Below are 24759 nucleotides of genomic sequence, written 5' to 3'. Positions count from 1 at the left end.
GATTACCCTCCTGCTCCTACTGCACACGAAACTCACCAGGGAGAGAGGCCTCTAATGGTTACCCTGCGACAGCGTTTCACCGCTGCTGCTCAAGCTGCTGGCAATAAGCACACGCAAACGCATGCGCTCACACACAAACGCTACCCTGCAACAGCGTTAGACCGCTTCTACATCAGCTGCCGCCACACATACACAGATAGCAGCATTTCACCACTTTGACTTCGCCTAGTTGCCTACCATCGCAAACATGCGTTCACACATATGCGCAACACATACACTCATACATACACACGCAGACAACACACACGCAGACATTCACACACTGTACCCAGACACACAGATAACAAACAGAGGGAGGTCATGTGGCTTTTAGAGTGAAGCGCATAAATAAATCAGAGAGACGGTCTGCCTGCTGTCAGTGTTTACCCACAATCCTTCACATGACAGCAGATGCAGTTACACAGGCCTGTTCACATGAAGACCCTAGATAACATACAGACACAGACACACACATACATATCACACATTGGAGTCTAGCCGGTTATGCCATATATTAAAACACAAAACCAAATCCATGACACAAAACTACACTGATTGAAACTACAGACACAGAGTAGTGAGGAGGAAAAGGACACACAGACACTGTTCAGAGGATGCTGAAAATTCTGCTGGCCTTTTTGCCATTTACTGGTGATTAAGCTACTGCTGGGACTTTAGGGGAGGCCACCCTCTGAGTTAGTGACAGAATGGAATGGGCGAGTGAGGGACAGTCCCCCACTGCTTTCCAGGGCTTGGATTCCTCAAGTCACAGCCAAAAAAAGAAAAAAAAAAAAAAAAAGCAAATAATCGTGTTTGCGAATGACAAAGGCAACTTGCTCTGTTGGAGGTGAGAGCAGCTCAGCAGGATTGAATTTCTCCACCTCTGTGAAAATAAAAGGCCCTCTCTGCACCGCTGAGCTGAGAGGAAACCTCACCTGACTCTGCTCCCAGCTGCACGTGACCTGAAACACACGCACCAAATCCCAGCATTCCTTTCACACCTTCAGCCTTCTGCAGAACACTCAGCCAACCAGAACCACAAAGTGAGAGAAGACCAGCGACTGCCCGTAAGGCCTTGGCCTTTGGAACCAGCCACAAAGGCCGGGTCACCACACTCCATACATCACCGGACAGATTTAGATAACATTACTGTCATTTAGCAAATGTCAGTGACTTACTTAGGTTACAATTTCATCCATTTATACAGCTGAATATTTACTGAGGTAATTACCAGATTGTTAATAAAAATGTTTTTAAGTTGTTTTTAACAAAGTTATCATTTTTTAAGACCTTCATTCTCATTAACCGAGATACACCTGTATTGCATTAGTACATAAATGAAGTATTAATCATTTGAATGTTGTCATACAACATAAAATGACTACATATATTTTGTGTCCAGAACAAATCCCTTGTGCAAATAAGTCCATTACTGGAGCAGCAATGCAGTATTTGCAAATTTCTCAAAACACCAGAATCAAAAAAAAGGTATCGAGGATATACAGCAAGGGCCTTGGTATACATTATACATAGATTATACGTGTGTGTGTGAATACATACATACTTACATCCACTGACACAAAGTGACCAAATCAAAAAGGCCTTGCTTCCAACAGCAGAATGCTATTTGTTAAGGTAAGAAATGATGGCTCCACCCACTCTAAGGTTCGTGCAACCGTGTGCTCTTCAGGCTCAAGAGAGCGGGGCGCTTAGCTGAGACAGAGGAGGAGATGGCCCCGTTTCAGTGGCAGAGCATTTGATCTCAGCTCAGAAAGAGCTCTGCAAAGTTCACCCAGAGTAGCACGCAACTTTTCTTTGTTGTTTGTGAGAGAGAGAGGGTGGTAGGCGGAGTGCAACTTTGGCAGCGTGGAGAAAATACTGAGGAGCAATTACCTGGGAAAACCATTTGAACATAGCAAGTCGAGTCCGTCAAAAAAAAATGGTAGATTGGAGACAGCAAACGTAAAGAGATGAGGGAGCATTGGGGTTTGGACTGAGAAGCATGTTCTATTTTGTACATGGGTTTCATAAGCAGATAGATGGGGAGGAGGTTCATGCCAGTGAGACAGCACTGCGAGTCTGCGCTCAGACAAGCAGGCAGACAGACACAGTTGCAGACAAACAGCACTCCCTTCCCCTGGCGTCTTGCGGCAGCCTCTCCAGCCAGCACTGGTCCTCTGATCTCTCCTGTCATCGCTTCGGACAGCCCCAATCAATCAGCTGCTCATCACTAAACTGCAATATCGGCTTGAGCGCGGGTGAACCAGAGAATGTGACTGGAATGTCTTGCCGGTCAGCTCAGGCTGAGGTCACTGCTCCCAGATTTCCCCTCAGCACAGATCTGAAACTCCTGTCAGCTACTGTGTACGCGGAGATGCCAACTGCAGGATATGGAGCTCAATGAGTGATCAGATACCTTCCAATCGACTTGAAGAAACTTGGCCTTCACACATGTGATGTGTATACAGGGTTTCATTTTTCTCTGTATTGACACTATGCAGCAAGAAACTGCCAAAGAGGACACACTGCACTCGCACACAGTAGTGCTAGGTTACACAAAAACTATACAGTGTATCAAATTTTTATGTTCAATGTAATGTATAAAATGTATTGATTTCAATTAATATTTATTAAATGTGGACACATGTATTTAGCTAACAAATATAGATATGTATGTAGTTCTGGTAACCCATAACTGAAGTCCTCTCACACTATTTTGAAAGAAGAATTTTTGTCACTTGATCCGACATCACCACAGCTCCCATGAGTCTGAAAAGCATTAGCTCATCTGACAAATTTCAGTCCTCCCACTGACCATTTTGACTAGCAACAGGGAATGTTAATGAGACAGGTCATGAAAATGACTTTTTAATGCAAAAAAAAAGATAGGGAGAGAGACTTCTGGGAAAGCCATGCAGGTCCAGCTCACCTCTCTTCAGCTGTGAGGGACACACTGTCCAACACACTGGATTGTTCCTTTATATGTTTACAGGGTAACTGCAAGAACGGTCCAACCTGGTATTTTTGGTCATTGGGTTTTAAGAGGTATACATTTCAGCCAATCCTTAACTTGATGACTTACAGGAATTCAATACCTCAAATGACTGCATGTAATTTGCCTTCAGAACTTGATCAAGGCACATAAAAAATCCAAACTTTGAACAGGATTACCTGAGCAGACACATAATTGGACACTACCTGTTCGTGGCAAAAAAATCAATAAATAAAAACAAATTGGTAGTCTAACCTGTCCCTCAACCATCCCCTCCACTCAGGAGAGAGGCGAGAGAGCCAAACCAGTCCTTCCAAAGAGCTGGTAATCTGAATCACGGTTAATTATAGCTGGACCTGGCTTTATCCCAGCATCCTGCTTCAGGGAGTACACGGTGAACTCAGTATTCATGATCGTGGAGTCATCTTGACGTCCATCTGAGACCCAATCACTGTCCCCCACCCCTAGCCCCCCTCCCAACTCCACCTCCCTATCTTAACGCACTAAATCAGACTTTAATACAATACCCCAGGGCTTTCTGCTAGCGCTGTGGTGCTAAAATGCTTTCTCACAACATCTCGGGCGATGTTAATACCCGTTCTATGGATTTCATTTGAGGCATGCTGAGAAACCAATTAATCAGGCACTCATAATCACCTGCCTCGGCCTCGTTTTCATCTGAAATATTGATTTGATTTTGTTAAGTGCTTCCTCCTCACCGTGCCTGTACAGCCCAGTGCAGTCAGGGCCATGCTGGATAATAAATCTTCTCCACTGCAGTCAGAGAGACCATTATCATTACCAGATGTAAGTGATTAGCAACAATTCCCGTGAAGAAAAAAAAAAAATGTTAAGATTTTTAGAAAGGCTGTCTGCTGCACCTGTGCAAAGAGGAGCAGGGAGGACGAAATGGAGGAGGGGGAGGAAAGACTGTCCACCAAATAAAGACAAACAGATACACACCCCCTTCTCTTTCCCCTCTCTGGGATGGTAAGAGCAGAGAGCAGGAGGAGGAAAGATGAAGCTCTTATCAAATTGATATACACCTCTCATTTTCTCTCTCTCACAGGCAGGAAGAACTGAGGAGAAGAACAAAAGATGGTTACATCAAAAGGGTCTACCTCCCTCTTCTCCTTCCCTCCTTCTCTCTCAAATAGAAAGAACAGAAGAGAGAAGAGACGACTCCCTCTTTCTTTCACACACACACTGTTAGAAGGATGACTCTTTTCGAATCGATCAACACCTCCCTCTCTCCGTCTCACACTCTTTCTCCATCTCTCACACTCTCAGACGGGAAGAATAGAGGGAAGGACAGATGAGGCTGCTATCTAATGGATCTCCCTCTCTCTCTTTGGCTCCCAACAACTCACTTTATCGATTTTTTTCTCTTGGCAACAATTTTGCTGTCTATGTCTGTCCTGTTGGTGGAGCTATAATTCTTACACACTAAGTCTAAGACTCGAACCCTAAAATCTGGCATTCCATCAACCAATGGCATTAATTCACCCCCACTACTTCCATCTACAGAGGAAGACTTTTCATTTTTTAATAATGATGCTATTTGTTAACCTCATTAAGCCGGCAATCAATATGCGCACATATTTACATATGATAAACTAAAATACGGTCTTCTGTGTAGTTAAATATCATGGGATTCCATATATAATAGACTATGATACAAGATGTCTTTAAGGCAACTTTAATGGGAACACAAATGAGAAAAAGCCATTCCCAGAAGTGGCTCAGTTCGTATCTATTGTTAGGATCTTTAAGTGCGGTTCACTGCTCTCCAGTCGGCTGTTAGGATTCTGCTCAGCATTTCAGAAAATGTCCTTGCGCAAAAAAGCCCTTTAAATTCTTTAGCAGCAACATTCCATCCTATAATAGGCACAAGTAGCTGGGGCAGAGTAAACACAGGCAATGGAATAGCATCCATAGTAACAAATAAGTCAAGCATAGCATTATGAAAACAAGCAAGTCTATGCCATAAACTCACTGTAAATAAGGGCTTACAGGGCAGTAACAGAAAACCCCCATCATTTGACAGTAGACAATGCTGTCCAATTGAGGGAATATTACCATTCGCCACTAGCCTACGGCTGTGAGCAATATTTATGACCAAAAAAAAAAAATTCAAGGTTTTCTTTAATAATGCTTTCTTGCTGTAGAGCTGACACCAACCTGGTATGAGTTCTAGTCAAACTTGTTTACCCAGTGCATCACTGTTGCTTTTTCACAGCAGTGCCCACAACCAGAGCTGTAGCACATAACCTTACACTAAAAGTTGGCATCTGCCCAGATCTGGATGGCTGCCTGGATGTAGGCTACAGTCCAAGGATGATGTTTCCCAGAAAAAAGACTCCACATTACTTCTTTCTAGTTCTGGCTGATCAACAGTGGCAATGTGCTCCTTTCTTCATTTTGTCTATACAAATGCTAATGGCAATTGTTCATGAAATTACTATGCGCTACCCAACTAGAAGGCCCAGCTAAGTGGCAGGATACAGCACGGGATGGCTGATGAAATACTGGGAGCCAAATTTGAACTCTTAAAGCTGTTATATAATTCTAGTGTGGAGAGGGCCTTTGAGAGGGTGACAGGTGTGCTTGAGTCCAGAAAACAGAATCAAGAACAAAGAATACCGACTGCAGCGAGCGGGGCAGGGGGCTAAGAATTCAGGGCACAGGAGAATCGAAATAGCAGACAACAATACAGGACGGCATGGGATGGAAAGACAGCATAGGGCATTGACAGGGAGACAGAGGACATGGAGAGAATGACAGGAGAAGACAGACTGTGTTCTAACAAGAAGGAAAGCTCTCCTCCCTGATCAGGGATCGGGATCTCCACTCTGATCCCCGGAGCACTGTTCAGTCCAAAGGGAGCTATCAGGCACCCACACAGCCCTGAAACCATTTTCACACAAGCTGGGCGAGACAGGCCAGATCCAGCCAGCTAAACTTCCCCATGCCGTTCTGCTGGATGAATACATCAATACACAACACCTCTGAAATGGACCTCCAGCTCCTCGCCTTGGTTTCCATTTAAAGGCCCAGTTATTTGGAGAGGACTCCACAGGCAGAAGATGGGTCCAGTCTCTCCAATCCCCAGGGCTGGCGGAGACTGGAGGTGCCCGCCAGTCCAGCTTGCCACCCACATATTCCCAACATTCTGCCCACATGGAGCAGGACAGCTTTAATGCTTTCTTGCTAGACACACTCACGTAATAGGAGTGTTTCAGGTGGGGCAGCCTGCCAGTTGAATAACATTGCCATGGACGATTTTAGATCAGTGTGTTTAACAGACCAGCTCTACATTCATACTGCAGTGCATGTTTAACAGACTTGCTGTAACACTCATTCCTTGTCTGCTTCCATTGTTGGTTCAATCTGACCACTGCAGAGAGTAGGTGAAGATGACAACAGATAAATATTTTGAATATTCAAACACGTCTATTACGTAAGTAAATATAGCAATGAACTGGCAATGAACACGATGACTTCATCGGCAAGTATGAAATTTTTTATGCTGTGGATGTCATCTCCCTCTCTCATCTGCTTGCTCAGACACAACACTCCTATATACCGCACTTGAAAAGCTGGGTGTATTAAAATTGTTGAGGCAACACAAATTTATTTTCTGTATATGTATATGTATCTATAGAGTTAAAAGAAAACAGGGAGAGAAGTAGGACATGTTTTGCCGCTTGCTGACAGAAGAGTCATCATTAGTAGTCGCATTTCCCTGAACCAAAACACTCTCGAGAGGCGCCACTGAGATGAGAGCTCTGCCTGGTATCCGAGGCCTCTTCCACATCGCTAACTATGCAGACGGGTATACAGCTCAAAGATAAAAAAGGCACAAGAACAGGCACTGTTCAGGGGATGCGACTAGAGGTGGATCCTCTCATTAGTAACTTTGCCATCTAGTGGTAAAAAGAAGGTGCTGCTATTCTTTTAGGGGAGGCAGTCAGTCAGCGAATCAATCGTTGAGAGACTACCGTTTCTGGGGCTGCTTTCGCGGCAGACAAAAAAAGAAATCACTGTGAATAATGTGTTAGCACAAGCGGATTAATGGATGCAGTCAATCAGAGGATAAGCTCGTAAAGACCTCCTTCTACAAGTCAGACTTGTTTACAAGATGACAGATAAGCGAGCAAGAAATGAGGGAGAACGCTCTGCCTGAGACTTCTATTTACCATCTCTGAAGAGCAAACAGCAGCGCTGAGCAGATTAGTCTGGTGAGCGGCACACAGTCGACGCTGATTGATTTTACTCTACCTCTTTCCCAGTCCTTTTTATAATGGCCAGTGTTTCACAAACAGCCCTGGCACTGTTCCATTTTCTTCATTTCAGGAGAATTTTGGCCCATAAATGGCCAGCTGGTTATGTAATTAGTCAGCTTTCAGGGGTTGCTACTGGCAGCGAGTGCTGTACCTTGCGGAGGAATAAAAAAGACATTGTATCTCAGTGGTACCAGGTTACTCCCTACAGGACCAGCACCAGGTTGTTCCCTGCAGGACCAGCCGGAGCCAAACAATCATTCCATTATACAGAATGCCGCCCACAGGAATGCTGGGATACGGGGGAAAAGCCCAGGTGAAGTCAACAGGGCCAGCAGAGCAGAACAAAAACTCACCTCCGCAATAACTCAAGACTGCTGACACTATGCAAATACATGATGCTGCATATTCATTCCATTTGTTGGAAAAAATGTGTTCAATCCTTCAGATTCAACAGAGAGAGAGACCATTTCTGCATTAGTAAAACTGTTTTGTTTCACTTTTTTTGCATTTTTCAAAATGTTTTTTCCACTGGATTCTGCCAGTCTTACTGGGCATGCTTTCTCTGTGCTGTTACATTCTCCTTTGTACAGAGTGGGTGTAAGAACATAACTATTGCTGCAATTTCATCCTGAGGCTCAATTTTTACTCGACAAAAAAATGGCAGAGCATTTTCTTTGAAATGTCAATTTAAAACTACAGAATTATTACATGCCATAGACGTGTACACTAGGTGAGAAAATCTACCCGTGTCTGTTCAAGACATGACCTTCCAATCACTCACTAGGTCAAGAGGGAGGGTAACTTAACAATGGCCAATCAGAGATTTGAGACAGGCACAAGAGGAGGCTGAGTGGTTGTGCCAGCACCAGTGAAGTGCTCCAGCCCTGTTGACCCTTACAGAATTACCCATGAAGCAATGCAGCTAAGGCCAGGTTCACACTACATGATTTTAGCTCTGATTTTCCAGTCGTCGACAGTTTTTGGAGATTGCCGAGAAAAGCCCCGGATCAGAGGCAAATTGGCATTCGCTCGGGGCTCGCATATTGGCTCTCGATCGCTATGTGCGAATTGTTCAAAAATGCCATCCGACAGACTTGCCGATGCCTCGTAGACATCCGAAAAATATCTAGCATGCTAAATATCTGGACCTGTCAGGGAGTCCAAATCCTGTAGTTTGAAAAGTGTTGTGACCCGGTTGTGACTGTCAGTGACTGCGGCGACGAGCTACAGCCAATGAGAGCGCAAGACATGGGGTGAGGGAAAACCTGGGGGAGGAGTTGTACGACATCAACAAGCATGGCTTCAACAAAAGTTCCACGGTCTGCTTGGACCCAAGAAATGGAGGACATTTTGCTTGAACTTCGACAGGAGCACCAATGCCTTTTTGATGTTTCCAAAAAATAATACATTTCTGCAGTACTGTGAATATGAATTCACGACTTACGACTGTGACTCTTACATTACAATTTAATTACATAAACAATATCAATAATAGCAGTACCCCGTCAAAATACGAATATTGTGAGATATTTTGGCCATATTTCTTACAGAGCATATTATCTTTGTCTACAGTAGCCATTTTTGGAAGAAAAAAAATCCCTGCTGCATGGTATCGTGTCATTCCCCATGTCATTTCTTGTGTGTGTTTTCATGACAAAGCGTAGTTTGGAGACCAGACAGATGTTGGAGATTCCTCCTGGTGAAAGATCTTGTAATGTGTGACCCCCCCCATCGCTGATCAGTCATGTAGTGTGCAAACCACAATGACTTCAAGATTCCCAATTACAAGACAGCAAGTTGTGTAGTGTGAACAGTACAGAGATCTGGCGACGAGTCAAATAGTGTGAACCTGGCCTAAGGCATCTTAGAGTTAGCTGGCCTCCTCGGAGAAGCTTTTCTACTGTTACTCCACCATACATCGTCCAGGACAGCTCTGAATATGGAAGCAGTGCTTCAGTAGTCCCACACAGGGAGTGACTGCCTGTGCTTCAGAGACCCCAGGCCTCGCAGCATTTGGGAAGGAAAGCACGTAACTCCACTGCTATTTGGCTGTCAGGAATTTATCCGGCCCGTGTCTCCACAGAGCTCCACTGCCCGGGAACTATTTCAGCCATGCCTCTGCCTCGGAGAATTCCACTAGAGCTGGACCTCGATGACAAGATTGACTAAGTGGCGCAAGGACACCAGGACACCTCTCAGTCTCATTCCTGCATGACATCCCGCCGGCAAGGCTACTTTACTGAGCAGATTGAAAATAGCAACCGACTGAAATGCAGTTATAATTCTACACATAATGTGACGGACATCCAGTTTACCACCTGCAAATTACCACCTGGCAGTAAAGTCTGTTCCAGTTCAACATTTTGATCTGTGAGGAATAGCATGTCACTGAAACTGACCCCAAAGCTAGCTATACATTAGGACTTCAGAGAACAGGCTAACCGACATTATGGACCCACGCTTGGCCACGGACTACTTTAGGAGGGGGAGATGTTTTAATATGATCACCCACTCAGCGATGGTTTCACACTACCATGGAAAAGGTATGAACATATTCTCCTGGAACAAAGCCTGCTGCGCTAAAGCTTTCAGCAAACACTGATCTCAATTCCACGGCTGCCGTGGCAATCGCAGGCCGGTCCAAGAAATGCATGGTCAACAATTTAGCATGGAAAACACCCTGGCCTCCCAACAAACACACAAGACTACCTGCCATCACTGGAGAGGGATCTTTTAGGGCAAAAGCAGTGAACACATATGTGAGAACGGATGGGTAAGGATGGTTTGTCATGGCTGTACACACAACCACACGTGCTCACACACACACACACACACACACACACACACACACACACAGGCACGCATGCATATTCATGTCAATAAGTCTGCGTGCTCAACTGCCATGTTTGAATTTTCAACCTCCTCACTACATATGACTCTGATGGAGAAGTTATGTGGGTGGCCAAAAAACAACGCGGGTAACTCAGGAACCCCCACACCTTAAGGAAGCACTTCAGGTGGAGAGAACACGCTGCTTCCTTCGTCTTCATTCAACTATATTACATTACATTATTGCATTTTGCTAAACAAACAGTCTTATCCAGAGCAACTTAAATATCATCATCTTTCCGTCACCTATTTAGAGTTACTGAGACAATTTGGGTTAAGTACCTTGCCCAGCAGCAGTGCATCTGGGAATCAAACTGGCAACCTCTGGACTATAACACACTGCCACCCCTCTGGGCTTCAGAGCTTTACAGTACATTCCCTTCTGCTAAATTCTACACAGCGTGCTATTTAACTTTAGGTGAGAACTTTTCAGGTGTGACCCTTTCTGTAGCCAGAGGGCCATTTATTATTTGTACAGAGGGTAAAAATACCTCTCCGGCAATGTGACCCTTCCATGGCCTAAAATGGGACAAATGGATCAGAGAGGTCCGCTGTGTACTGCAGGACAAATGGGATCATAAGCTTATGTGTTGTACCCCTTCTTGCACTGGCCTGGCATGGCTCCCCCAGGCAATGTCAACACGAGCATGAGCCATGAAAATCCATTCAGCATGACATGCATGGTCACCATAGGACCTAAAGCGAAGGCCTTGGGGGTGGAGGGCTTCTTCTTAGAGAAATGACCACACAGAAACGCATCAAACCAGACTCCCCTTTAAAGTCATGTGAACACGGAGGGCCTAGATGCGTCTCACTGCATTTGCAGTTTTGCACAAAACAGCAATGCCATTTTCCGCGCGTCAACAAGGTGAATTCCGGAGACTCACTTGGGAAACATTGCTGTATGCTGTGCTTTGCTCATGACAAGTAATATTCTGCCTTTGGGCTCCGGAACAGGTAGTGGAAAACCTTTTTTGGAGGGGTGGACATGGACCCTCCCTCTGCAGGCTATCTGCATCTATCCATTTGGGGGAGGAAGATGATGACCGCAGGCATCCAGAAATTGCATGTATCTTCATGAGGTCATGCCTACTGTACTACAGAACACACCCTTTGCTGCCTATGGTCTAGGTCCCAATAAAACAGCAGCACATTAGTTATGGGGCCAGTAATTTCATGGTTTGCTCCTGCTCAGAAATTCTACCAGATAGTACAAACACATGGGAAATGAGCCTTTTCCTGAATTCCACAGTGCAGTTTGCTACTGGAAAAAAGCATATTTGGGTCCCAATCTGAACTTGGTATAGATCTGACCTCAAAAGGCGCTGACCTCAAAATGTCCAGCGCAAATGGGAAACGGCATACTGACGATCAACAGAGACTTCGTTTCCCCTCCCCCCGTGCGCAACAGTGACTTAAGGGAATGAATATTCAGAGCATCTGATACTTGCTATCTGACAATCTGTATACATTATTCCCTGCTTGTCTCTTCTCTGTAACAATCCACAATCTTGAGGCTTATCTTTCACTGTCTCTAGTCCCTCATCAGCTCTCCCACCTTCCCCCACCGGTCTTATCTCTTCACACTGCCAACACCAGCAAACACATGTGCACACATGCTCTGCTGTAACAGCAGTGTCCACAGCCAGAGCGGGTCATGCGATACTCCAGGAGCTGCGCATTCAGGAGGATCTTCCTACTGGAAATGCGCACACTCCCATGTGCCCCACACGAACAGGGCAGCATGGGTAGGGATTCGACCCTCGTTGGTGCTATTCGGACTGATGCCACAGCCCGGCGTGCAAAAAAGCACGATGTGAACACGGCCGCCGTTTGTGAAACTGGTCTGACTGGCAGCAAGGAAAGAACCACTGTTTGTACCACTGGCTGACATTCCCGTAGTTGAAAAACTGCATCAAAAGAGGTCTGTATTTAATTTGTTCCCACCATAATGCCAAGTTCTGGCATTGGTTTGGTCTGCAAAAAAAAAAAAAAAAAAAAAAACAGGTGCATCCACTGAAGACCATTATCAATAGACCAACTGTTCCAGTTTGTCCAGCTTTTCGCTCACAAAACAGGTACAAACAGCCCAGATGACATATCATGCATATCCTACATATTCTCTTGGCAGGAAGACCCAACCATCTGTGACTTTAATGTCAGCGTGTCGCTAAATGTCAGGGGCTTGGGTTTATTCTGCAAGTGGGGACTTTTTTTGCATGTTGAGATATAACCAGCTTCATAAAAGCAAAGAACACAGAACACCTATGAAAAAACAGCCTACATCCCTGAGAAGATCAACTTTTTACAGTGGTTTCATTTTACTCAAAAGTGCACAGCTGTTATTCGCAATGGTTTTCAAGGTGACTCCAGCTATCGCAAACTTGGGGCATGTTACACCCTGATTTGTATTGGCCCTCAACAGTTTAGTATTAGGTTTCCCAAATCAAAGTTGTCCAGTGACAATTCATTAATGATAGCCATGATTATTAGACTGTGTTATACCAGAATTGGGCAGTGTAAGCAATTTTTGGAAAGGTCTTCAAGTTAGTCTTATAGAGTAGAAATTCCTGAGTGATGCTCAGCAAGTGAACTATGCAGAAGAGGAATAGTTGTGAGGTAAAATATCATTGTATCAAAACCATGAGGCTTTTTGCTACTTGATCATTATTGGCTCGGGAATTAACACATGACAATGAGATAGCCATCTTAAATAACCGTAACCTTGCACATTAAACACCCTCTGTGAGACTAGGAGACATTATTCAAGATGCCTCTTCAGGTGACAACTCCACAAACCTGTCTTCCTTCGTACTCCTACACATCCTGAAGCAACAGGCGTTCAATAACTAGATCGGCGAGACTTTGACTTCCCTTGGAAGGCAATCAACATAAATCAAAGACCCAAAGTCTTTAGCTGCTGGAGGTCAAGTATTGATCAGAACAAAGCCTGAAGACATGAACACTTCCTTTTTTTTAGCAGCAATATTCACTGGCAGCCTTACCAATACTTAACGGAAGTCTGCATATACCAACTATCTGTGTTACTGTTAAAGTAATGGAAACTTCATTAAACACAGTAAGGAAAGTGTCGATGCCGTCTCGTTCCTTTGTCCTTAGTTTGGCGGGTACTGGTTTGGCCTTCCTTTTTTTTTCCTGAAATTCATTTAATTCAGGTAGGACAACCTCAAACAGCGAATGAAATGCATGTAAGGCCATTCCAACATTATCTGAGCCGAAAGGTAAGCCCTCCTTTGTGGTATGAGCGGGTGGTCTGCTGAGGACATGGAAACGGTTTCTTCCAACCATCTCCAGTCTGGGCATGGTACTACCCACATCCCCATCACTCAGACAGAGCATGAAAACCTTGGGGAGGACGCAGCTGGAAGGTAGAGATGCTCAGCTATTATTATTTATTTATCTGGCAGACGCTCTACTCCAGAGTAACTTGGTACAAGGCCATCACATCAGATGCGTATCCCAGAGGCAACAAGAACACAGGGACAGGGTCAGTTTATACCACCATAACTGAGTATCAAGCTGGAAATCAGGATGAGATATGGGCTTATAAGAGTAATTACCTCAGCATACACATCATATAGTCCCGGACACTTATCCTTAAGAGCAATACTACCAAGCAGTCAACAGTGACTTAAAAGACCAACAATAACTAGCATCATACGAATGTACTCATAGCATAGGTTGTATCCACAGAAGCAATGTTGCACTCTCCAGCTTCCCTGCAAATCGGAGCAAATTCTTCTGTTTTCTTCTCAAGGCTTTCAGAAGCTAGAACTCTTTTTGGACTGGACTCGTTTTACCCATACCGGCTTTCCTTTGGGACTATCATCAGGTGACACTCCAGTGACAAGTCACCCAGATGCATTCTTTACCATGACAGACTAGCAAGTTAGTGTTTGGGCAAATAAACAGATATCACATATCAATCAACGCAGTTGTTAAAGTTACTGCACTGCACCTCTTAAGATAACTGCTTTGTTTGTCTGCGCTACTTGCATTTGTTTATGCTACTTTTGAGTGCCGTTTCTGCTTTTCTGTATGAAATTCCGGAGCCGCATTGACGATGAAGAGCTTCAAAATGGACGTCACGCAGAGAGAGCCCTCGCTAATCGCTGAAATCCAAACAAAGAAAGGCCCGGGGGGGCTTCAAAAATGCAGTGGAAAACAGCAGAGCTGTAAACAGTCAGGGGATGCATTGGCAGGTAACTTTCCCTCCTGGAAGATTCACAGGGGACCAAACAAACAGAGGTGAGCGAAAAGTCAACAAACACCTTGGGGGCAGCAGGTGAACTAGTCCTGTGTGAGTAGGATGATGGAGTGGAGGCTCCCGGTGGTGCTTCCTGTCAAGAGTGTGCATTTCTGCTGAAAACAGCATCCACCTGTCAATCTCTAATGTCTGAATAGGCTACGCTCATATTAGCACTACTTCTTTCATTTTAAGCCAGTCCACACGGGAGCTTGCCTCAGGGTATTCCCTGCCTCCCTGCTGCTGCGCGGCCATCTGGGATTAGTCTTTACCCATTCCAATCCATACTGCGCTGCGTGGTTCTGATTGGTAATCTGGAGGTCTTTGTATGCTCCAGGTATACTTTTGGATCTTGGAATGTGAGGGGTTCAAACACCCCACGGAATCCCCCCTTCAACCTCTTGTCACCCCAATGCTCTTTTTATATATTCTGTGAATGTAAGCTCCACTACGTCATTACCAGGTGAGAACGCTCAGGTATTTTGATAAACAAGCTCTTAATTTCCCGTGAGCTCGGGTTCCCCCATTGCCTGCCAAACTTCATCGCCTAAATTTTGACAGCTTGTTATTTCCCACGGCTGGGTGCGGAAACGCTTAATCAACCGCGGTGCTGCCAATCGATGCGAAAGCACTTTACCTGCGCTATGATTAATAGCCTAAAAGAACAATTATACAACAGAAACACAGAAGCTACATAATTTCCCCTCTCCGGTGCTCTCGCTTGGATTCCGTGGTCCCGTCTGTTAATCATGGCCAAAGCCACTGCGAGTAACATTAGAAGTCCTTTTAACTGGCTGCACACAGGCCCCTGTTCCAGTATTTGCAGCAACAGTAGCAGCAGAGCGGGGTCGACAGCAGTCTCTCTCCTCTCCACACAAATGACAGCACTCTGTATAACTGCGGCATGCCAGCTGCCGGGCTAGTACCAGGGACGCATGCAGAAACAGATGCATTAGAGACAAAACATGTCACCACACATTACGTGACAATTACACCGGTGCTGGTTGACTCTGCAGAGGAGGACACTCCATGGCTAAAAATGTGGGGGGAAACAGACAGAGAATGTGTGGCGATGGTAATAACGGTTTTAGCTGGGATCGTCGCCAAAAGTTCTGGAGCTCTATTCCCAGGTGGACCACTGCCACACCCTTAAGCAAGGTGCTTAACCTGCACGGTTTCAGTAAAAGTCCTGTAATAATAGATTACAGTGTGAAAAATGGAACCGAATAAGATCCCCAGTGGAGAAGTGCATACGCTAAGCAAATAAATTATAGTACTATTCATAATAGATCTGTATAGCACAAACAAAGCTGGATCATTTATCATTTGTGGAGAGGCACTGGTCAGCTGGTTATTGTCAGTGATGCACAACACATGCAAACTTTGTGGGGGGGGTGGGCAGTTGAGGTCTTGTGTCACATCACCAGCTCTGACAGCTGTCATGGAGGGCCAGCAGAATGCAATGGCAGCCAGTCTCTGGGGGGCCCAGGCACAGATGGGCCCCAGCTGTACGGCTGGTGATTCCCCCTTCCTTCTGTAAGACTGGAACCAGATCGAGCTGGATCAGGCAAGCTGAACTGCTGTGATAACAGCACAGGGCCCACAGGCAACTCTGTGGGAGGTACTCCCTGTAAAGACATGAGTCGACTCAAGAGCACTCGGTGCTAGCTTCCGATTCGTGTCATTTTGGTCCAAATCCACAATGCAGATGCTGCTCATGTAAGACCAGTTTTACTGAAACAAGCACCATTGATCTCTGCAGCACTGCGGGGGGAAACATATGAAAGCACCCCAAGTCTGGAGAGCTTGACAAACACCCCCCCCTCACACCAAATAAGGAGAATACGGTGAAGACAGACAGCACAACTACCACCTAGCAGAGGAAACCCTGCCTGGCTTCAGACAGGTACATTCACTATAGTGAGATCTGCCTTCGGTCTAAAGTTTCCAAGAGTCTCTTTCTGCAACCATGTTGTTGTTGTTATTTAAATTAAAGCTAATTTCTGGCACAGCATGAAACACAATCATCACTCCTTCAGCACAGACAGCAAGCCAGTCGGCTGCTGCGAAATCCCCTTAATGAGGTGGTTTTTCTCCTGAGGCTGTTTACTGACAGACATACACATGCGCAGACATAACACATGCACATACACACACATGTATGTACACACAATCACAAAGAAGCACATATATGCGCACGCGCACGTGCACACACACCTGTGATAATCTGACACGGACTCCCATTCATAGATGAGCACGTGATGTCGTGCTAGTGACAGTATCAGGGATGGCGGGCGGTGCTCACTCACCCAGCGTGTCCTTGAGATTCTTCACCAGTGAGCCCTTCTTCAGGCTGTTCTTGCGCTCCACGTAGTTGGAGGGCACGTAGCCCGTCCGGTTGGCGGCGTTCCGCACCCTCCACCACGTCTTGGAGTCGTCCAGCAGCCAGAGCCGCTCGTTTTTCCGGATGTCAAGTTCCTGGTCCTGCTGCGCCGTGTAGTCCCACTTGGCGATGACGATGACCTCCTCTGTCATCTTTCATGGAGTCCCTCTGGAACAGAGACAAGGGTTTTCGTTAGCGACTGCAGACAGGCACCCCATACTGGGCGGAGCTGTCAAGCGCTGTCAATCACTGGCTCTGGCGTGACATTACATTATATTCATTTAGCGGACACTCTTATCCAGAGCAACATCCAGGGCAAGAGAAGAGAAGAGCCTCCATCCGAGTTATAAGAGCAACAGTGCCAGACCTAGTTTTGAACAGTCACTTTCATAAATTCTTACAGTGGGTGTCGATCTGTATCCTGCCGATCCGAATTGGCAACCACACATACACACACATATATACACACACACACACTCACAAGCACACGCACACACAGACAGACACACAGTCTGTGTGGAGGCTGGGGTCCACTAGTCAATCAAATGTGTTGACTGGCATACACTACACACACCCTCCTGACTCCCCAAATCCATCAGCTGAGGTCTGTCACTCTTGGCAGAGGGAAAACATTATTTCATCAAGATGGAGGATGGTTACAACAGCATGCCGACATCCATCACAAACAGGCAGCAACCGCCGGACACGGAAATAGCAGAATGTTTCCTGACATAAGGACAAACTCTGGAGTATACTGCAAAAAAGACGTTCCCGCTTCTACCCTTTCCATTGCTTACCCTTTCATCGTTCAATAACATGACTGAGAAGCAACAGAGGATAGTACTGTGCAATCTGCCTTTACAAAACACTTCAAGAAATGGTAGCCACTGATGTGTTCATGCAGAGAAGAGCTCTTTAGGTGGTTTCATTTGGTCTGCATGCCTGGCCTAAACCAAATGTGGACCATCCCTCACTGCAAGGTTACATACAGAAGACTTAGTGGTGTGTTCTTAAACAGTGAGAGAAAGGGAGATTGAGAGAGAGAGAGAGATACAGAGCAAGACAGAGAAAGGGGTTCTTCAGCTCAGGGAGGGGCAGAAGCGGTACACTAGAGAGCAAGCGCCCTTCAAAAGTGCTTACTCCAGCCCCCGTCCCCAGCCAGGCTCCACGCTGGACAAAGATCTTGCCGAGACAGGCTGTTTCCTGTTCCAGGGACACTCGGTGCACTGCTGTCCAATCACCATGACGCCAGCACAGACACAGCACTCTGAGCCAATCATCAGAGTTGCCCTCTCACCCACAAGGAGAGAGAGAGAGACTTACAGAATATACAATGCAAATAGTGTGAATCAGGCACTTCAAAAAACTGAAGAAGGCAGAAAGACAACATGAACGTTTCTGTGATCCATACTTTGTGGCTTATCATCAGCTTAATAATCATAATACTAATAATTACTATAATTCTATAAAAACATTTGATAAAGTATTTTTCTTTCAGCCTTATGTATGTGCTTCTTTGCTTTATAATTACTGCATTACTTTCCCTTTACACTCTACACTTTACACTCAGTATGTACACAGTTTACCACATATCCCACATTTGTAACCCTGCTTTGGCAATATTGGCAACATTGGGAAATCATGGCAAAAAGGCACAATGTGAGAGACATATTAATCACAACCCCTTTAGGCTGTCCCCTCACTACTTGCATTGTTTTTTCAGTCACAGAGCTGTTAGAGGCATCTAATGGCAGAGGGCCAAGCTCTGTCTAATCCCACCCTCTGTGTTTTTATTGCTGTCACAAGGCACGGTATGGCACAGAGAGGTGGCCTGCCACGGCGCCAGAATGGTGCCAGAACATCGCCCCCTACTGGAAGCCCTGAGCGGTGCCCTGAGCAGCGCCGCCATACGAGTCTTCCTCTCCTTCTCTTTTACATGTCACCCACACACACCTAGTCATGCTTAGACCCCACAGCAGAGTCATACCAGGAGTTCCTTCTCTTCTTTTTCCATGTCATTTTGAGGACCTGACAAGTTCTACGCACAAAACACCCATTGTTCTGCTGACGATGATGTTGTGCTCCTGAGATGCTGTTCTCTCACCTGTACCTGCAGGGCTGGAAAACCTGAGGCCCCTATTTAACAAAGCTGCCACTCATCAGTCACCTCCCCAGTCTTTACAGGCCAAGGAAGGGAAAGAATTCACCTTTTACAGAGAAGGGAATCATCACTTCCCTCTCAGTTTGAGTTCCCAAATTATACACACCAGTAGGGCAGACATGATAGTTATTCTAAAGACCTTGAACTATTTGACGTACCAAAACTGACGTGTGACATTTAGCCCACATGCATAATAATACTGCTCAGGCAATCCATAAAACATGTTACAACATTCTTCACTGTCCTTTGTGACTCTGTTAGACACTGTTAAATGCATGTTGGTGCTGATAGGAATGGGGTATTAAACGGACCTCTTGACAAAGTGACTGTGATAAAAACAAAGCTAGCAAGAGTGAATTACATTTAAAACAGTGGGATCTGATTTTGATATTGCATAATTCAGCTAGAAACTTTTAAATGACAACAACAGAAACCACCAAAAGCGAGAGAACGGATTCAAAATGGAACTGAAGGCATTCATTTGTTGGAGAGGCTGAATTGGAGCTGAATGTGTGGAGGTGGCCACTACCCTGGAGAACACTTAATTTCAACACTAAAAGAAGTCCTGGGGTCCTGACAGTCTGCATTTGCTCCTGGTCTGTGTTTAATTCCAATCTTGCAATGCATCATGGGACAGCTAAATCCACAACAACACGTGCTCCTACTAAGTGGGGTGAATTGCGCCATTTTCCCCCGGTCATAGAAAATCTGTGAGATTGCGACACAGCGGAAACCATGCTGGCTGCCCCTGAACTAGGGAATGCAGCTCCACAGCAGCTCCAACCTGTAAACCCAGTCACAGCCCATGTCACGCATTCAAGAGAGTAGCGCCCCCTTCTGGTTTGGCTGTCTTCCACCCACAGGTAAATCTAAAATTTGCAAGGGAGGGTTTCCATAAATTAAGCATTTTTAATACACCTTATTTTTATTTTAACAAATATCAATATCAATCAGTTCCACCCACAATCCACGGTCCCCCTCCCCAAAACAAACAGGCAGGCTAATCCTTTTCAATCCCTCCAAAGCTTAATGTTACTCAACTGCAGAGCTGATATTAAGCTCTTTGGGTTTACAAATCTAATGGCTGTGGGTTATGCAAGATGATTTGGGGCTGAAAGCGCCAGACAAACAAACTCACAAGGGCCAGGACAAAACGCGACTGCCTCCCAATCAAAATGGAAAACAGACGCATTGTGGAAAGAATTTCACAAATCCCGCACTTCCACATGAATTGATGTTCTCATCATGAATAAAACTACTGAAGGAATAATGAGATTTATCCATAATAAAACAAATGAGATTTTTTTTCCCTATAAATCTGAGCTGGCAACTGAACCTGCCATCATACCAATCCAAGACCTACAACTGTAAAGACAATTAAACGAATGGGTTATAGGAGCTCAGTGGACACTGATAATGACTTATTGTCCATTAAAAAAAGATACAGTGACGCCTGTGATGAATGTGCCACTGTCCCCTTGAAAGCCAGGCATCTGCCTCTCATTTCTCAGATTAATGTAATTACATAAAAGGGTCTGGATTCAGTTTTGGGATACTGATAATCAGCCAAAATACGCCCTGCTATAGATCTTACTGAGTGCTGTAATCCTGTCTGAGGAGCTTTGCCTTCATCTGACCAAAAAGACATTCTGAAAGCAGGGGGGGCCCCTCCAATCTCCACTGCGCTGCCGTTTTGGATTGACACGGACTTCCATGCCCCTTCAGTACAATGGCCACGCCCCCTTTCACAGCCTCATGGATTCAAAGAAGTGGGGCTTTTTGGGGGGAGGGGAAATGGGGGAGGGGAGTGACTGGGGGCCAGGGGGGTGGGGGGGTTCTGTGAGAGAGTGCTCTTTTCATTCACAGGGCTGTACTCCTGGGATTCCGCAGGAAGTGGAGAATTGGGCGAGAGGGGAGGGAAGGAGAGATGGAGACAGTGAGGAGAAAAAAGGGAGGCAGGAAAGAGAGACAGAAAGCTGATGGGCTGAGAGGCCATTAAACGCACACACACACACATATGATCACATCGATACACACACACACACACACACACACACACACACACACACACACACACACACACACACACACACACACACACACACACACACACACACACACACACACACACACAATCTCACACACAGTTTTGTACATTTCTTCCAAAGGACCAAGCCCTTAGACAGCATCCACATCCCAGACTCACAAACCACCATTAAGCTAACTGCTTTCCATGATATAGGCAATCATGAATGAACACGGAAGCTGAAATACAGCAATGTACCAAGATATCATCTCCCCCAGCTAAAATAGGCTTTTGCTCTCTAAAATGGAGCTCCAATTCAACATTTATAAATATGTAAAAGACTTTTCCTTTCACTGCATTTTCTTTTAGCACTCTTGGTGTGCAGCCAGCTGAGAGAGAGATAGAACTCCTACCGAGCTGAAAAGCGGAGTTTAAACCCAGCTCAGACCCGTCACAGCTGCACACTAGAGCTGACGGAGCGCTCAAGCCGCACTCTGACGCTGAGGCTCTGGAACGCAATGTTCCGGCTCTGCGGGGATCCTGCAGTCAGCTGCGCATACAGGCTCACCTGGGCCCTGTGACGCAGCTCTGCCCAACCGGACCTCAACACTGCGTGCGCGGGCTCACCTGGGCCCTGTGACGCAGCTCCACCAAAATAAACCTGAACAGAGTGAGCGTAGATTCAACTGATCGCCATCACAGAGCTCTGTAAAAATTAAACCAGAGCGCAGTGAGTTTAGCCTCAACGAGGTCCCGTGACGTGAAGCTCCCTCAAACCACACCCGAGCACTCCAGCCTCTGTGACTATCCAGAATGCTGCAGTAAACAGCTAGAACAGAGACATTTTTATTTTCTGTCTCACTGACAAGCAGGGAGATCCCAGAGATGAGGAAGGGGCAGTGGGAGGGAAAGTTTACCTTCTAAGGGCAGGAAAGTTCCTGGGGCAAGAACACAAACGCAGTCCATCATGTGAATTCAACTCATCACCCCTTCAAAGAGCTCAGCAACAGCACTTTCCAGCAAATGAGTACAAGGTATCAGAGGGGGGCGTCTCATCACCGTATTGTATGCTGAATGGTGGCAAAACTAAACAGGTTTGGCCACACCGACCACCATCACTGCTCCACATCGTATTGCCGTACCGTGTTAGGAGCCGTGTGCCCAAGCTTAGCGAACAGGAGCCAGAACACACAGGGAAAAAATAGAGGAATAAGCTACCATCTGTTAAAAAATGAGAGAGAGAAACAACAGGTTTCCTGCCAAGAGAGAACGCGCGTCACGGCTCTCGCCTTCCGCTCGCTGCGAGAGAAATCAGTTTTAAGAACAAACCAAAGGCACGCTAATCCCACCCTCGCGCAAATCTTGCTCCTCAGTCTGTCCATCTGTGTGAGATTCATTTTTACAAACAGGCCTGTTCCAGTCTGGTCTGGTCTGGTCTTGTCCAGTCCGGTCCTCCTCCTCCCCGGACTTTAGCCGCAGTGGTCCTCCACTCCGCGCTCCGGTGCTGTGCTGGTGCTGTCAGTCCTGGTTTTCCTGCAGCAGTCTCTATTGATCGTGTCAGCGACTTCAACCTCTCTCTTCATCACGTGCACGCCTGGTGCTTCCCAATCACCTCTGCAACCAGCCTCATCCACTCTGGCTTCCCAGTCTTACAGGTCCTGCAGAACCCATTTCCAGAAACAAGGACCCCCCCCCACATAACTCCACTTGCCTGAATGGAGGAAGAGGGTGGCGCCTTCCTAAGTATGTTTCAGAACCATCAACTTCCTGAGATTTGGATAAGTGCTTTAGCTGCAACGCCACAGAAAGGGTCATCTCTCAGCTGTCCCATCCCAGAGCAGAGTGGGCTAGACTGAGCCTTCATCTCCTCCTCCTCCTCCTCTGCCTGCATCAAAGGGGCCGTGTGTCTGTCTGCCCGCAATCGAGCCGTTCAAAGCGAGCAGTGATCAAACAGTCGAGAGGCACAGTTCAAACGGCTTTGGTTATGGCGGGCAGCTCTAAGAGGATGTGCTGTGAAACAGAACCACATAGGAACCCCGTCCCCCATACGTGCACCATGACCCTTCTGAGACCAAACCGCTGGCGAGCGACCCGAGACCGACCTCACTTGGTACGCTGTCTGCTCCCTCCCGGGGTCTGCAGACCGTCAGATTAAGGTCAGAGCACGGTCAGAGCACGGTCAGAGCGATGTGCATCGCGTCGCCGGCCTGTATCCCTGCCGGCAGGATCACAGCACGGCCGCAGATGGCCGTGGGGCAGTGCAGCACTCAGACATAACCACCCGGGGGCTGCATTCCGTAAATGTTTGCGTAACGTTTAACTGGCGCTGTTCTCAGATGGCGGGGAGGAGGGAAGGGGAGAGCAGGACCAGCGTGCAAGCTCTGATGTGGTTCCACCACTCTGCAGCCAATCGACAGCTACGAGGAGAAAAGACCGGAATTATATGAGCTCTATTAACCACAGCGCCATGCCCAGGTGCATTACGCTGCGCTGTACTGTCAAACACTACCGCAGAGGGGCATGTGTGTGTGTGTGTGTGTGTGTGTGTGTGTGTGTGTGTGTGTGTGTGTGTGTGTGCCTGTCTGTCTGTCTGTCTGTCTGCATGCATGCATTTTTGGCTGTCTCCTGTGTGTGTGCCTATTTGTGGTGTGTGTCTGTGTGTGCATGCATGCCTGCGTGTCTTGTGTGTCTTGTGCACATCTGTACGTATATGCATGTCTCCTGTGTGTATGCGTCTGTGCGTGTGTCGGCATATGTGTGCGTTTCATGTTACTTGTAATAACACACAGAGGTGGACTGACTTGATTTGAAAAGCAATGTAGACAGGCAAGCTTCGCTATGAAAATCCAGAGAGATACAGTATACGCTTGAAAGGAATGCTAAATGAGATTCTAGTCCTGCACAATCTTCCCAATGTGCTCTAACACAACATGATGGCCTCAGACATCTATTCTGTGGTGATTTAGCAAAGATCTGAGCTCAGACCTGCTCCCTCCACTTCTCTTTCAAATGTGCCATTCAAACCGTTATGGGTTTTGACTCCGGCTACCAAATTTGGAGGCAGCTCTGAAACAGAGAGAGGAATGCAAATCTTCAAGTTCTAAGATCTATATTTAGAGCACTAGGGAGTTTGCTGGCCTCAACAAAAAAAAGAAAAAAACATGAAATAAATAAAGCATGGCTTTAACGAACACGGGGGCGTGTGTTAATTCTGCACAGAGGGGCCGATAGAAGAGCGAAAACACAGCATTCAATTATTCATTTATTCCATTTATTCAATTACTGCCCTTCTCGTGCGCTTTAAATGGTCTTCGCGCATGCATGAGAACGCCTTGCAGAACTTGAACCGGTCAAAACCATTTGCACCACACTTCCATCATCGCGGGGTTAAAGTGCTTTGCACTGTAAACCCCCCGCCGGGCAATCTCAGGCAGAGAGTAGAATGCGGCAGCACTCGTGTAAAAGGGTGTGGGTGTGTGTGTGTGTGTGTGCGCGCGTGGTGCTGACGCTGCATCGAGGGACCCGCTGTGTCGGCTCGATATTTTAATGTGGCGTGCATGAGAGCTCCAGCCTCCCTCACAACACCCACAGTGTCAGTCTGCACGGGCTACTCCAGGGTCTGCTTGTGCGCTTGCTGTCAGCCTGCAGTGCACCCTGGGAGTGAACGGCATGACTTGGGCATCCCAACCACCCCTGTTTCATTTCTAGTGAAAAAG

The 24759-nt window shown here is 46.3% G+C and overlaps 1 protein-coding gene across 1 annotated transcript in view; it reads right to left on the bottom strand.

The window, feature by feature from the left end:
* LOC118786321 (cytoplasmic protein NCK2) overlaps positions 1-24759 on the bottom strand; it is a 66561-nt gene that overhangs the window by 4748 nt on the left and 37054 nt on the right. Inside the window, exon 2 of the mRNA XM_036541465.1 lies at positions 16783-17024. Within this exon, the coding sequence (XP_036397358.1) occupies positions 16783-17008 (226 nt within the window). The 5' untranslated portion in view covers positions 17009-17024. The remainder of the gene's footprint in view (positions 1-16782; positions 17025-24759) is intronic.

This window comes from Megalops cyprinoides, chromosome 11 (assembly GCF_013368585.1).
Source record: "Megalops cyprinoides isolate fMegCyp1 chromosome 11, fMegCyp1.pri, whole genome shotgun sequence".
NCBI classification, from domain to species: domain Eukaryota; kingdom Metazoa; phylum Chordata; class Actinopteri; order Elopiformes; family Megalopidae; genus Megalops; species Megalops cyprinoides.
The sequence above is the reverse complement of the archived record's forward strand: the minus strand, read 5'-3'. Positions and strand labels throughout refer to the sequence as shown.